General features: G+C 28.5%; 4 protein-coding genes across 4 annotated transcripts; 2 read left to right on the top strand and 2 right to left on the bottom strand.

Moving 5' to 3' along the window:
- Positions 1-1,778: 1,778 nt before the first annotated feature.
- MKS88_003244 (uncharacterized protein) lies at positions 1,779-2,939 on the top strand (the record flags this gene model as incomplete). Its single annotated transcript, XM_067216319.1, has 1 exon — positions 1,779-2,939. The coding sequence occupies one exon, from the start codon at positions 1,779-1,781 to the stop codon at positions 2,937-2,939; it is 1,161 nt and encodes a 386-aa protein (XP_067072978.1).
- Positions 2,940-4,088: 1,149 nt separating this feature from the next.
- Positions 4,089-6,677, bottom strand: MKS88_003243 (pre-mRNA-splicing factor CWC2; the record flags this gene model as incomplete). The annotated part of the gene is made up of 1 exon (XM_067216318.1): positions 4,089-6,677. The coding sequence occupies one exon, from the start codon at positions 6,675-6,677 to the stop codon at positions 4,089-4,091; it is 2,589 nt and encodes an 862-aa protein (XP_067072977.1).
- Positions 6,678-8,743: 2,066 nt separating this feature from the next.
- MKS88_003242 (rhomboid protease ROM9) lies at positions 8,744-11,092 on the bottom strand (the record flags this gene model as incomplete). The annotated part of the gene is made up of 4 exons (XM_067216317.1): positions 8,744-8,818; positions 9,002-10,275; positions 10,418-10,512; positions 11,034-11,092. The coding sequence occupies 4 exons, from the start codon at positions 11,090-11,092 to the stop codon at positions 8,744-8,746; spliced, it is 1,503 nt and encodes a 500-aa protein (XP_067072976.1).
- Positions 11,093-12,055: 963 nt separating this feature from the next.
- MKS88_003241 (uncharacterized protein) lies at positions 12,056-12,930 on the top strand (the record flags this gene model as incomplete). The annotated part of the gene is made up of 2 exons (XM_067216316.1): positions 12,056-12,348; positions 12,795-12,930. The coding sequence occupies 2 exons, from the start codon at positions 12,056-12,058 to the stop codon at positions 12,928-12,930; spliced, it is 429 nt and encodes a 142-aa protein (XP_067072975.1).
- Positions 12,931-14,088: the final 1,158 nt, after the last annotated feature.

Below are 14,088 nucleotides of genomic sequence, written 5' to 3'. Positions count from 1 at the left end.
CCCGTGTATCATATATCACACTCAGGTGTTTCTTCTCCCACGGGTTTACCTTCGTATATATGCTCTCTTGTCCTTCCTATATTGCACTTGCTTCTTTTTATATTATCTCTATATTATTTAACAGGGTAGTGAATATATTCATATATGCGTTTCTGTGCATATATATATATATATATATATATACACGTTAATGCGGCGACTACTACATATTCCTTTGTACTTCTATTACGAAAAATTTTTAATTATTAAATACGTTTAATCCTATTTTAATTTTAATACGAAATACATGAATTAATAAATTATGGCTAATTAAAAAAAAAAAAAAAAAAAAAATGAAACCTGAAATGACACAATGAGTGGATTGACTGTAGTTGAACTTATGGAGAAAAACAGAAAAAAGGTAAATAAAAAGGAAAAAAAAAAAAAAAAAAAAAAAAAAAAAAAATAATAATAATAATAATAATAATAGAGATAAGCGAAGAAAACAATTTAGCATCGTTCTATATGAAGTATACGTTATACAAAAACTATTTTTTAGAGTTCACAAAAAGAAAAAGAATATCTTTTTTACTTTTAAGCATAATCATTGCTCATATATATAATGAGAAAGAATAAATAGTAAGGGCTAAGAGAATTTCCAAGCGTAGTACTATGTATTAATACGTATTAATTAAGAAACAATAAGAAAAAATGATAAAAAAATAAAAATAAAAATAAAATGAATATAACTTTAAACATATTTAAAATTACTTAATATTATACGCAAATAAATATTTTTTCCTTTTTTATGTTATAAACTAAATTTACATATATCACTTGGAAGTTACTGTAAACACAAGTGAATAAAAAAAAAAAAAACTTGAACGAAAAAGGAAAAAAGGGAAATAAAAGGAAAAACAAAAAGCTTCAAAATTTATAAAGAAAAAATACAAAATTAGAACAATATGTAAGTCAACTCGGTAGCATATATATTTATATGTATGTATTTCTATTTATTTACAGTTCAAATTTTACATAAAAAAAAAAGCTATAACAAATAAAGTCCATAGTTCAAGAAAGTTTTACTGTGGGCAATTTTCATTTAATTTCCCTTTGCTCATAACCTTAACGCAAGCATTTTGGGGGAGAGCTTATTCAACGCACAAGCGTATAACACTTACATACATATATATATATATATATATGCATATATACATATTTATGCGTATGTTCTTACATTTTTATACTGTAATTTAATTTTTGTTTTTATCGCATTATTCCGCTTGCGTTACCCTCTTTTTATATATCCTGAAATGTGAAGATATACATATATATATATATATATATATATATATATATATATATATATGCATCATGTATTTACAACAAAAGCTTATCTTGTGCATGAGAGAACGTTCGTATGCTTATGAACATACATACATATACTTATATGCGTACATATATATGTACATATGTAACAATACTGTGTACAGTGTATTCATGTTAGTGAAAAATACCGCTCCAACTGCAGTTTATAAGAGATGAAAGAAAATGAACATATGATAAGATACTCTGAAAAAAAAATTTAAACCAGTAATTTGCATTTCGTAATATTTTGCACTTAAGTAATATATTTCTGTGAATGCAACATTAAAAGGGGTTTTTTTCAAAAAATATAAGAAAAGAGAACGCAAAAAATGATAAGATAATTTAAAAATTGATATAATACGAGGCTTACACGATAGAGCTACATTATTCCACGTAAAAATTTTTTTCGCCTGAACAGAGCAAGGTTAAAAATGAATAACTACATTTTTACCACGTGCAACGAAAATGATGAAAGGACAATAGAAAAATATCATGGAAACCCATTCACTAATTCGAAAGAAGATTATTATAATGAAAAGATTCAAAAGATTATTTGTTCAATATTAGCAAGTAAAAATATAAGGAAAATAAACTACTTAGTTTTTGATGTGTTATTTGACTATTTTATAAAAATTATAAAAACCATAGGAGTGAACTGTAGGAAGTTCTCCTCTCTAAGGGGTAGTGTGGTTGTAAATTATATAGACATAAAATATTGTTTGAAATTAGCTTTTAGTAATTTATATACTGAAATATATGTATTAAAAAATTATAATAAGCTTTTTGGGCATCTTATATTTGACATACTACAGGATGATAAAGGGAAAAAAGACCATAATAATAGTACTAACTATAACAATAGCAGTAATAACAATAATAATTATTATAGTAATAATAATAGTAACACCTATAGTAATAAACCTAATATCTCTAGTAATAATAACAGCTGTAGGAATAGTAACAATGTTAACTACATCAATGTTGTCCAGAATTCCTATTTATACTATAAACAGTTATGTATGAAAAAAAAGGACAAGTATGATTCTTTAAATGATTTTAATAATATTAATTATTTACCGTTAGGTACTTTCTCATCAAACGAAAATGTAAATGTATTATTTTTAAATGAAAATATTGATATTGAAAAATATAAAGAAATTATGAAATTAAAAAAAAAATATATACATGACCATATGCCCATAATACCTCTCTCATTAAATAGGAAAGAAAAAAAAACAGGGTATTACAATGATAAAACCGACTATTATGAACAAGAGTCATCTTCAATAAACTCCTCATCAAACAGTTCGTCCACATCTTCTTCCTCGACTTCCTCTGATCATTCAAGTGATGATTCAGACCATTTCAGTTCTATCAACAAACATTATGGAGAAGAAGAGATGGATAACAAGTTTACAAAAGAATGTATGGGGCAAGAAAAAATTGATATATTAAACCTCATACCAAAGTTAAAAGATATATATACACAGAATGCACAAAATGCACAGAATGCCCATAAGATGATGAATCAAGAGACGGGGAGTGAATGCTTATTCTTCAACTCGCTAAACATTTTCGATGCGAAGGAATAGTGCCAAGAGATATTAACTGCACGAAATAAAGTACAGTGGACAGTAAAAATATAGGTTAAATTTAATTTGCACCGTGAAAAATTATGCACACTAGTAATATTCCATGAACAGTTCATATAATTATGAACGTAAATAACCAAATTTTTTTTTTTTTTTTTTAATTATATATATAAATAAAAAAAAAAAAAAAAAACTAGCCAGTTTGTAGTCCAGCTCGACGTGATTAGCAAAAAATTGCCCCGCCAATTAAGAGTTTGTGTGCACATGTGTATGTACATATATGTATGTGTATATATATAATATATATACTCCCTATAAAATTCATTTTTTTGTATTTTTGTATTTTTGTATTTCTGTTTTTTTGTTTTTTTGTTTTTTTTGATTTTTTTATTTTATTTTTTGAACCCATATTCCGATATATCCATTTGCTCATTTGAACTGTGAGCAAAAATCAAAAAATAAAAAGTGTGTGTGTGTGTGAAGGAGAATAACTTGAAGAAAATTTTCATGCTCATCCAACATTTAAAAAATAGTCCTTATCCATTATTAAATTATTTTATTACCGATCCTTGAAATTTCTTCATCGATTTGCCGATTAAAATCGATGGGAACATTTTTCGAAAATTCATTGTACATTAAGGTGCATTATACGTACGTCTGTACAGTATGCCCGCATATACATACATACATACATTTGTTTAAATATATATAGATGTGTTCGCATATGCACATAGGTAAATGGGAGAAATAAATTATGAACAGTTCATGTAATATATAAAAAAATCAAAAAAAAGAAAAAAAAAGAAAAAAAAAATAAAAAAAAAAGCAAAGTCATGGGTTTTTGTTTAATCATTATGCAATGTGCGATTCGCATATGAGTGCAACACAATATTTTTTTCTGCATTAAATGTTTTCCACTTTTTCCGTTACGCTTAATGTTTGTTATATTACAATTCTCTTCATTTTGCTATGTTACATTTAACTCAGGCATGTGATGTCCTACTTTGCTTTATTTTGACAAGTTATATTTCTTTTCTTTTTTTTCTGTAAAAATGGCGAAGCAGCTCGTGCTTTAATTTTTCTCGCCCCTTTTTTTTTTTGGACACGCATGCTACATTTGGACTTAAAAAAAGAAACATAATTCGCATCTTAATTCTGAGTATCAAACATATGGTCTATTTTATTTAAACTCTTATTCAGGTTGTTATGCCTGTCGTTAATTTTTTTATAATGAGCAGAGAGGGATGCATTACCACCACTATTCGCGCTGCTGAAGCTGTTAATGCTTCCAAAATTGTTGAAGCCTCCGAAATTACCAGTGTTATGCATGGACCCTACCCCACCCATATTATTACTGTAATCAGGGAACATGGGATTTCCGGCGTAGTGCTGCTGGGCCATGTACTGTTCCCATGTAGAGGATATAACAAAATTTTCATTATATATATAAGGATTATTATAATAGTTAAAAAAATGACTTGGCTGATTTTTTAATTCGAATGCCCATTTAATTGTTAAGGCTGTGGAATGGTTTTCTATTGGTTGATCTGACATAGCTACTTTTGCAAATTCTGCATTAACTTTGTTAGTAAATTGAACAAATGCTATATTTTTATTTGGTATAAATCTAACATAATCAATATTTCCAAAATTAATAAATTCATCATATAAAATTTTTTCAATTAAATGTACTTCATTAAAATGTTTTATATGAAGACTACCAATAAACAGTGTTCTACAGTCACTATTAAAGCTACCTACACCAGTCATATCATCTTTAAAAGAGCTAAATTTTTCTCTTCCAAATATATCCATAGAACCTTCAAATTCAATCTCATCATTTTCATTTGGTATTCTATGTCTATACAAACAATTATGACCATATGCACAACATCCTCGTGCGAAATATATACAGAAAAATTGTTTACTTGTATACGTTTTATCAGCCTTAGTATAACCTGTATCTGTTAAGGGATTACATTTATATTTTGCAACAAAACGTGATATATTAGTTCCCTTGGACCCCTTATCATATTTATCTGTTACGTATTTTCCAAACCATATATTGTATTGTTCATTTCCTTCGGTATAATCTATTTTATTTAATTCTTCCTGAGTTACTTGTAACCTAGCTGGATTCTTTAACATCTCTTTTACTTTATCGCTTTTTTTCATTAATTCGATGCTTTTGTCAATTAACGAGCAGTACCCATAAGGCCTTACATCAGTTTCCATGCCCCTGTTGTAGTCGTACATGTTGTAGTAGTAATTGTAATTTACGCTGTTCATGTTAGTCATATTGGTCATGCTACCCATATTTCCCATGTTTCCTATGCTATTATTAACATAGTTATAATTATACATATTGTAATAATTGTTCATTGCCTGGGGCATATATGCACCTCCAAAGTGGCCTACTCCACCAGGAGCAATATTATCATTCATATTATACTCATTCCCTAAATTATTCTTTTCATTTACATAATCCTTCCTCGTTTTTTGCACATCATTTATGCTATTATAGTTATTATTTCTAATCGGTACATTGTTGTTAAAAGGGTTTGGCGGTGCCATGTTATTGTAGTATTGATTGTAATAATATGGGTAATTCGCGTGGTTATCTACGTTAGCATTGCTATTAGCATTACCACTTCCACTACCACTACCACTACCACTTCCACTACCACTTCCACTACCACTTCCATTACCACTTCCACTACCACTACCACTACCACCACCGCTATTATTTGCGCACACGTTATAATACGAGTTTTCATAATTATACATATAATCCTCCTTATTCTTGGTATAATCATACGACGACAAGTTCTTTCCATTTGTTACTTGTTTATCGCTAGAATTCCCTTTACTACCAGTTAACTGCTTACCATTTATGTCTAATATATTATTATTTGACGACTCCTTATCATCATTTTTTAATGCCTTATTATGCGAACTACTTTCAACAATTGGGGTTACTCCCTGAATTTCCGAACCCCCTTCTTTTTCTTTTTTTTCCTTCTCCACATTATTACCCACGTTGTTATGTTCTCTACAGGATGGTACATTTTTTTGGTCCTGTTCTTTGCCATTTACTTTGCTATCTGTTTCTTCTTTTTCTAAGTAGTTTCTTCCTCCTCCTTGTGTTCTTTCCTCTGAGCATTCGTTCAATCCCTCTTCATTCTGAACCCCTTCACATAGCGATGTAACGTCGTCCTGTTTATATTTTTTCACTTCACAGTTGTTCATTACCTCCACATTTGACTCTCTTATATCCTTTTGCAGCATCTCATCACTGGGTAATGTGTTACTTTCTATTATATCAGATCTCCCTTCTGCTTTTTTATCATCAAACATGTCATCCTCTTTTGATTCGTCTTTTAATGCATCTGTTTCACAGATGTCTATGTTTACATTCTTTTTTCTTTTTTTCATATCACTATCATTTCTGTTAAGGGTTGACTTATCCCTTTGGTTTCTGTTCCCTTCTTTATTTTCTCCAAGCACTTCTTCCTGACCCTTGTTTTGCAGCACTTCCTTCTGCTTTTCTTCTTCTTTTCCCTCATTCTTCACCATGTATACCTCTTGTGTCTTTTCCTTTTCCTTTCCCCCCTCATCCTTTTCTATTTCATCTCCAACCTGATGTGTTTCTTCCTTTCCGCCCTTCTTTGCATTAATTTTTTTCTTCCCCTTTTCATCATCTGCTTCCAAAAAATTGAAAAACCTTTTCAAGCTCATCTTTGCATAAATTGAGAAAAGGAAAAAAAAAAAAAAAAAAAAACAAACAAACAAACAAACAATAAGTGGGAAGGAAGAAAGAACAACGAAGAAGGAACAACGAAGAAAGAACAAAAATATATTGTAATAAGGAAAAAGCAAAGCAGAAGGAAAAAAATTTGAAGAAAAATAAAAAAAATATAATTCACTTAAATCATTTCGTAGTTAAAACGAGGTAATAAAAATGTAGTAATTATAAATTTTCATTTTTATTGGGGGAAGGCGTATGACGCTTTCTTAAAAATGCATCTTTTTAATACATATAGAAATGGCAGTACTATATAATAATTTAGTACTACTTATTATGCATAAGCATATACATATATAATTATATGCAATATATATATGTATACTATTTGAGTTATGTATTAATGCCTTATTATTTACTAAAAAAAAAAAAAAAAAAATTGTTATAAATTTTTCAAAAAGGGATGAAGTTTCTTCCTTTTTTTTTTTTTCTCTTTTAATACAATTTTGAAGAAAAAAAAAAAAAAAAAAAAAAAAAAAAAAATATACCTTATATATGCATACATATTTACATATATATATACATGCATACATGCATACACGCATACACGCATATATAAAATGATTACTACAATGCATTAATATAAGCATAAATAATTCTTAAAAAAAATTTTAGCATAAGTATTAATATATACAAAAATAATTTATAAATGTACACGAACAAAAGAAAAAGAAAGAATAGGAGTACACAAAACGATCATACTCGTACTTGTCAAACTTTAAGTTATATATGCACATGTAGCTATGTAGAAATAATGAAAATTAAGAAAATAGAGTTTATTCAAAAAAAAATTTTATTTTTTCTTCTTATAAAAATAAGAAAAAAAAAAAAAGCATTACCATAATAATATAGTATATTGTACAAAATTAAGTTAAAGTAGGTTTGCTTCCGCTCGGTACACATTTGTTTACTTGTAAATTATTTTATAAATTGCACGGGAAAAAAAGTACATGCATAAATTTAAATGGTGAAATAAGGTGTACGTTTTATTTTCTCTCAACTCTTCAATATACTAGCTCCACCTCCAAAAATGGGCATAAGTATTATATATACGTATGTGTACATGTATATATTTAAGCATATATATTTAAGCATATATATTCATGAGCATACATTTTACAGTTGTATATACATATACCCGTACATATGCGACAGGTTTGAAATCGCTATAATTCCATTTACATTCCTATGAGAATATGTTTTACCAGAGTTTACGTAAAGGCCCTACTAAAAACAACTGGTGGTAACACATGCAGACCACATGAAAATACACAAAAATGTGCATGAAGATAAGTATACATGTGCGTATTCATATGTACATGTAGAGAGGTGGAACGCCAATGATAAACCATGATAAGCTTATACAAGCAAGCATAACTATAACCACCATGCCACTACACTACACAGCTATACAACTTTGCAGTTTTAACGCTCGACACACCATTTCATTAAAGCAAGCCAAAATATCAAATGTACATTCTCTTCTTAACGCAAAAGTAATAATAAAGTATTCCTAGAAACATCCCCGTTAAGTGTGCAACGTGCCCTGCCGTATAGTGAAATAAAAAATATAAATATAAATATAAATATAAATATAAGTATAAATATAAGTATAAATATAAATATAAATATAAGTATAAATATAAATATAAGTATAAATATAAATATAAGTATAAATATAAATATAAGTATAAATATAAAGATAAGTATAAATATAAATATAAATAAATAAATAAATAAATAAATAAAGATATATATGTATGTATGTATGTATGTATGCATGCATGCATGTATGTATGTTGTGCGCACGTTCCTTCGTGCGTGCTTGTTCGACTGGTGGGTAAGGTCACACGGGGTGAAGCGCATTTAACGGATATTATACTTGTACATAATGCATACAAATATGTGTCTGGTAAGTACCCCCCGTAAATGTAAGCACTTGAAGCTTTATGATTTTTTTTTTTCAAATGGTTTGAAATGTTCTTTATACGCGCATGAATTAACCTGTGCTATCCCTCTTGTTAGTTATGACACAATAGAATTCGTTTAAAAAGTATAAAGATGAGAACAAGGCCTAAGGAGAGTAGGAAGTAGAATATGAACAACACATGAGTATACGTAGGTGGGTATACATATGTGAGTATGGGTACATGAATACATGAATATATACCAACTCGCGTATTCACGCAAGCGTTCCACTCGAATAAACTTTTAAAGCAGAGCGTTAGTCGTTCCGTTGCACCTCTTTTGTTCTTACTAAAGGTAGGGCTATAACTCCGTATAAGTATATATTTTGATTGGGAAAAAGGAAAGTATAGGTGGCCAATATAGAGCTAATACTTCCACTAGCACCAAAAACGTAAATGTTATTGTAATAAAAATCATTTTGATTATTTTTTTGATATAATATTTGTATATATGAAGATATAATACCACTAACTAAATAAGTAAGAATGAAATTTCTTGATTTGATAAACAATTCTAAAGCTGTTCCTATGTAGTATAACGATATAGTATTTAATAGCAAAGACTGAATAGTATTATGACTCACTAGATTTGTTACTAGTGTATATAATTTTTTTTCTCTTAGGCTTTGTAAACTACAGCAGAAATAGGTATACATAAATTCAGTGGTTAACAAACTAGAGGAATGGGATGCTTTTGTTCTAAAAAAATCATAAGTACTGTTCATCGGTTTTGCATTTAACCATAATAAATAAACAAACAAATGTAAACATATCAGCGTATATGTCACTGGTGATTTAATGTAGTTGTAATAAAGCAAATTTTTATAATATGACGTGTTTATATCTTTGCAAAATTGACTTATACTATTTAAATGGTATTTCCCCTTCAGCAGTAATTTATGAGCCCGTCGCTTAATCTTTTTTTCGTTTTTTAACGAGTCGAGAAGAAGTAGAAGAAAAAGAGGGGTGCGGAGTTTACCATTGCTACTACCACTGCTACTACCACTGCTACTACCACTGCTACTACCATTGCTACTACCACTGCTACTACCATTGCTACTACCACTGCTACTATTGTAATTGCTATTGTTAAAGTCTCCCCTACTTTTCTGTCTACCTTTTTGGTATCTCCAGAACTCATTTTGATACGTACTTTTTATATGCCCATACTTCACCCAAAACTGGCGATAAGATTCCTCCAAAATTTTTTTCATTTTCCGATTACGTTCACGAATATCCTCCATTGCTCTGTTGTTTAATTTACACAAATAATTTTTAATGCCATAATTTTGAAAAAGTAATAATAATGAATATTTCCTCTTTTTATCATAGCTTTCCCCTTTTCCAGAATACCTAGAAAAGCTTCTTCTTATTATTATATCATTTTTTTTTAAATTATTTTCTTTTCTTCTTTCAAAAAGGAATTTATTCTTATCTTTCCACACTGGACATCCTTTTATGTTTTCTGTCCAACTAATAAGTGCACAAAATTCTCTCTTTATAAACCGCATAGTGGGAGGACTCCCTCTTTTATTCCTCAGCAAGCTCATTTGGGAAGACGCAGCTTTGCAATAATACATACATTAACACATACACGCGTGCGTACGCTTGTACATATATATATATATATATATATATATATATATATATATACATTACATACATGAAGGTGTACCCCTTCTTCGCGGGGATGAGTCAGGGCATACCGGTTAGTCCTTTATGAACGTCCCTCAATATCAACAACTGAGCACAGCGTTCCTCAATCTCTTCTTCTTTTATGTTATCCTTTCCTAAGACTACCCTGAATTTTGCTAAACGGAAGGCAATACGAAAAAAAAAAAAAAAAAATGAAACGGACATGAGCAAACAATGTGAAACTTAAATGAGTAAACCAAATGAGACGAAGTGGAACAAAACAAATGAAACAGCTTGGTAAATTTAGTCTTCAACTGCTTAAGCTTTATTTTACTGGGCGCACCAATATTTACATTAACACAAAAATATATAGCAGTAGCGAAGGTCAAGAGGGTCTCAAAATAATTACAACGAAGGAGTAGCAGATATAGATAGTACCCGGTCGAGCTTATCGTAGACTTATTAAAGCATGTATAATTTTGAAAAAATTGTTTATTCGTAAAATTGTAAAACAACATGGGTATGGATGTAGATTTGTTTCTTTTTCTTTTTATTCTTTTTTTTTTTTTTTTTTTTTCTCACTTTTCTACTTAAACTGTTATATACCAATAACAGAAAATTGTTATGCCCTTAATTCTAGTATTTTTCTTAAATCTTTCCTGTCACAGATAAACACACATGGCTCACTCGACAAGTTCAGCATAACATTCTCTAATGTGCTGACACACCTTTTTTCCCTTGATCATCGCTAAAATGGCAGCGTTAACAAATACACACATAAATGTAAGCGTTCTATCTAAGCGGGTAAATATACATATGCACACGTATATGCATATATAAATACATATATAAATACATATATAAATATACATATGCACACGTATATGCATATATAAATACATATATAAATACATATATAAATACATATATATATACATACATAAAAACATATATATATACATATATATATTCCAATCTTACAAATGGTGGTGTTTGCTTCTTGTGCCTTGTTATTTTATCCCCATTTATTTAAAATTTTTTTTTTTTTTTTTTTTTTTTTTTTTTATCCTTCCTTTGGACTTTTCCTTATACTTTCATCATTTTTTGCTCTCGTTATATTTTTTTTCAAAAATAGGAAGGTTTGCCTTATGATAGCATGATTTGTGAAGGCATGATACATGAACGCATGATTTCTCAAATCTATAGGGCAGTGTTAAGAAAGTTTGTTAATGAAACATTTTCTCATTTTGATTACTGCTTATCCATTTTTTTTTTTTTTTTTTTAAATGTGTGGGAGAAAAGAACAACGAAAGAGAATTCACTTTATCGTTTTATATGTAGCACCTTTTGAAATATGCTCCAACCTATGTCAGCTTTTTTTCGATGTTTTTAAGAAACAGCTGGAAGATTATCCTTTTAAAATAAATCGATTAAAATTTAAGAAGTGAAACTTTATCATTTTGCTAAAATTCTGTTGTAGCTTAGTTTTTTTAAAAAAAAAAAAAAAAAAAAAAAAAAAAAAAAAAAAAAAAAAAAAGAAAAAGAGAAAGAGAAAAAAAATAAGAAAAAGAAAAAATAAGAAAAAGTAAGAACAAATTAGAAAAGGAACAAATTAGAAAAGGAACAAATTAGAAAGAGAAAAAATACGAAAAAGAAAAAATAAGAAAAAGAACAAATTAGAAAAAGAACAAATTAGAATAAAAAATACTATGGTGTTATTTTCTACTATGTTAATCAGTGAGAATGCAAGCAGCACAAAGAACATTGAAGAGAAGAAAAAAATTGAAAATATTATGACAGTGGAAGAAGAGTGCATACAGTGTGAAATAAATAATAAAAAGAAAAACTGGTCTAATGATAAATTAGTAAAAGAATTAACTCAACTGAATCATGATATAATTTGCCTTAACAAATATCAACATCATCCCTTTAAGAAAAGCTGTCAAGCTAGTTTTTCTTTTTTAAAGCAAGGGGAAAAGTATTACACGTCCAGCGAAAAACTGTACGCCAAAAATAAAAAAAAAAATAAAGCAAATAAAATGAAAGTAAAAAGCAAATAAAATGAAAGTAAAAAGCAAATAAAATGAAAGTAAAAAGCAAATAAAATGAAAGTAAAAAGCAAATAAAATGAAAGTAAAAAGCAAATAAAATGAAAGTAAAAAGCAAACAAAATGAAAGTAAAGTCAAAAAAATATACATGTAACCTATAAGCATATAAAGCACACTGAAGCGATCGCAAGAGCGAGCATACACACTAGGTCAGAATGATTCTTGCTAATTTGTACGGAAACGCCCAAACAACTCATGCAGCTCATGTGCTTAGTAAAATGCTCATCATGCTAACACATCTGAAGAAGAAAAAGCTTATTAACTTAATTTCACACATTTTTCACTTAACTCGTACATTTTGTTTTTATACTTTCCTGACCATATTTTCCCTTTTTATAGACAAAAGAGAAACTACAGGTTAATTTTTGAAAACCTGAAGAGTTCTCCATCAGTACAAATATCGCTATGTGGAATTCTCATGACAATAATTGTTGGTTTGGTTGATTTGAAAAACAGAAAATTTAAAAGTCCCTAGGAATTAACACTTACTCCTTTTGTCACAACAGCATAAACAAAGTTGAAGAAAATGTAAGCGGAAGAAAAAAAGAATATATATCACTTTAACGCGTAGAGAAATTATGAACATGTCATAATAATACATACGTACATACATATATATATATATATATATTATATTTTTTTTTTTTTTTTTTTTACAGCTAATTAACCAATCGCCACTTCACACTTGCCCTTAAAATTTCGTCAGTTTTTGTGCCTTGTCATGTAATGTGAAAACTGTAAGACTGCTTCAAACCCTTGCTTATGTTACGACCATATTTTGCTATAAGTTGTTGTATAAGCAAATACAAGCTACTTAGCAATGTTGTATACGTGTACATATGAGCTTATACATCCATTTATATATATATATATATATATATATATATATATATATGTTTATATAAATGTATATGTGTATGTACTATATGATGATTATCCCATGCTTGATAAACCAATTTGATATATATGTCACCTTGCCATGTTCATATTTTTTTTTAAGAAAATTTTTATTTAATGTGCTTGGCGCCGTATAATGAAAGATATGCTTCATTTAACTGTATTTTATATTATCATATTTTACTGCATTTTATTATATTTAAATTTACTACATTTTTCTAATTTTATTTTACTGCATTGTAAATCTTTTTTTTTTGTTGAAAAGGCATATATTCTAATTTTCTGCTTAAAGCAGAACAAGGTATTGAAAGGAAGAAATATTATTTATTTTAAAATTTTAACAAATGAAATATTTGCCGAATTTCAATACGTGTGTGAAAAATTAGCCGAGTAAACAACTAGGCGCTGGGAAAACATGAAATGTGTACCTGAGTAGGTGTAATATATTTCAATACAGACAAACATACATATGTGCAAACGTATATACGTATATATGTACAAATGTATACGTAGTAACTCCGTGCGCATATACGTGAACGAATAAAAAATTTTTAAGCGGATGTTGAAGCCCAAATAAATTTTTTTTTTTTTTCATATGTCATTTGGATTATTTTATTTTATATTTTGTTTTTTTTTTTTCCCCCCCCCCCCTACGCACGTTAATAGTAGTTATAGTGTAAACCATTTTACAAGGCCCAAAATACAAAAAAAAAAAAAAAAAAAAGCATAACAGTTT

The sequence above is a fragment of the Plasmodium brasilianum genome, chromosome 10, assembly GCF_023973825.1.
Source record: "Plasmodium brasilianum strain Bolivian I chromosome 10, whole genome shotgun sequence".
NCBI classification, from domain to species: domain Eukaryota; phylum Apicomplexa; class Aconoidasida; order Haemosporida; family Plasmodiidae; genus Plasmodium; species Plasmodium brasilianum.
Note: the sequence above shows the minus strand (reverse complement) of the source record. Positions and strands in the feature narration are given on the sequence as shown.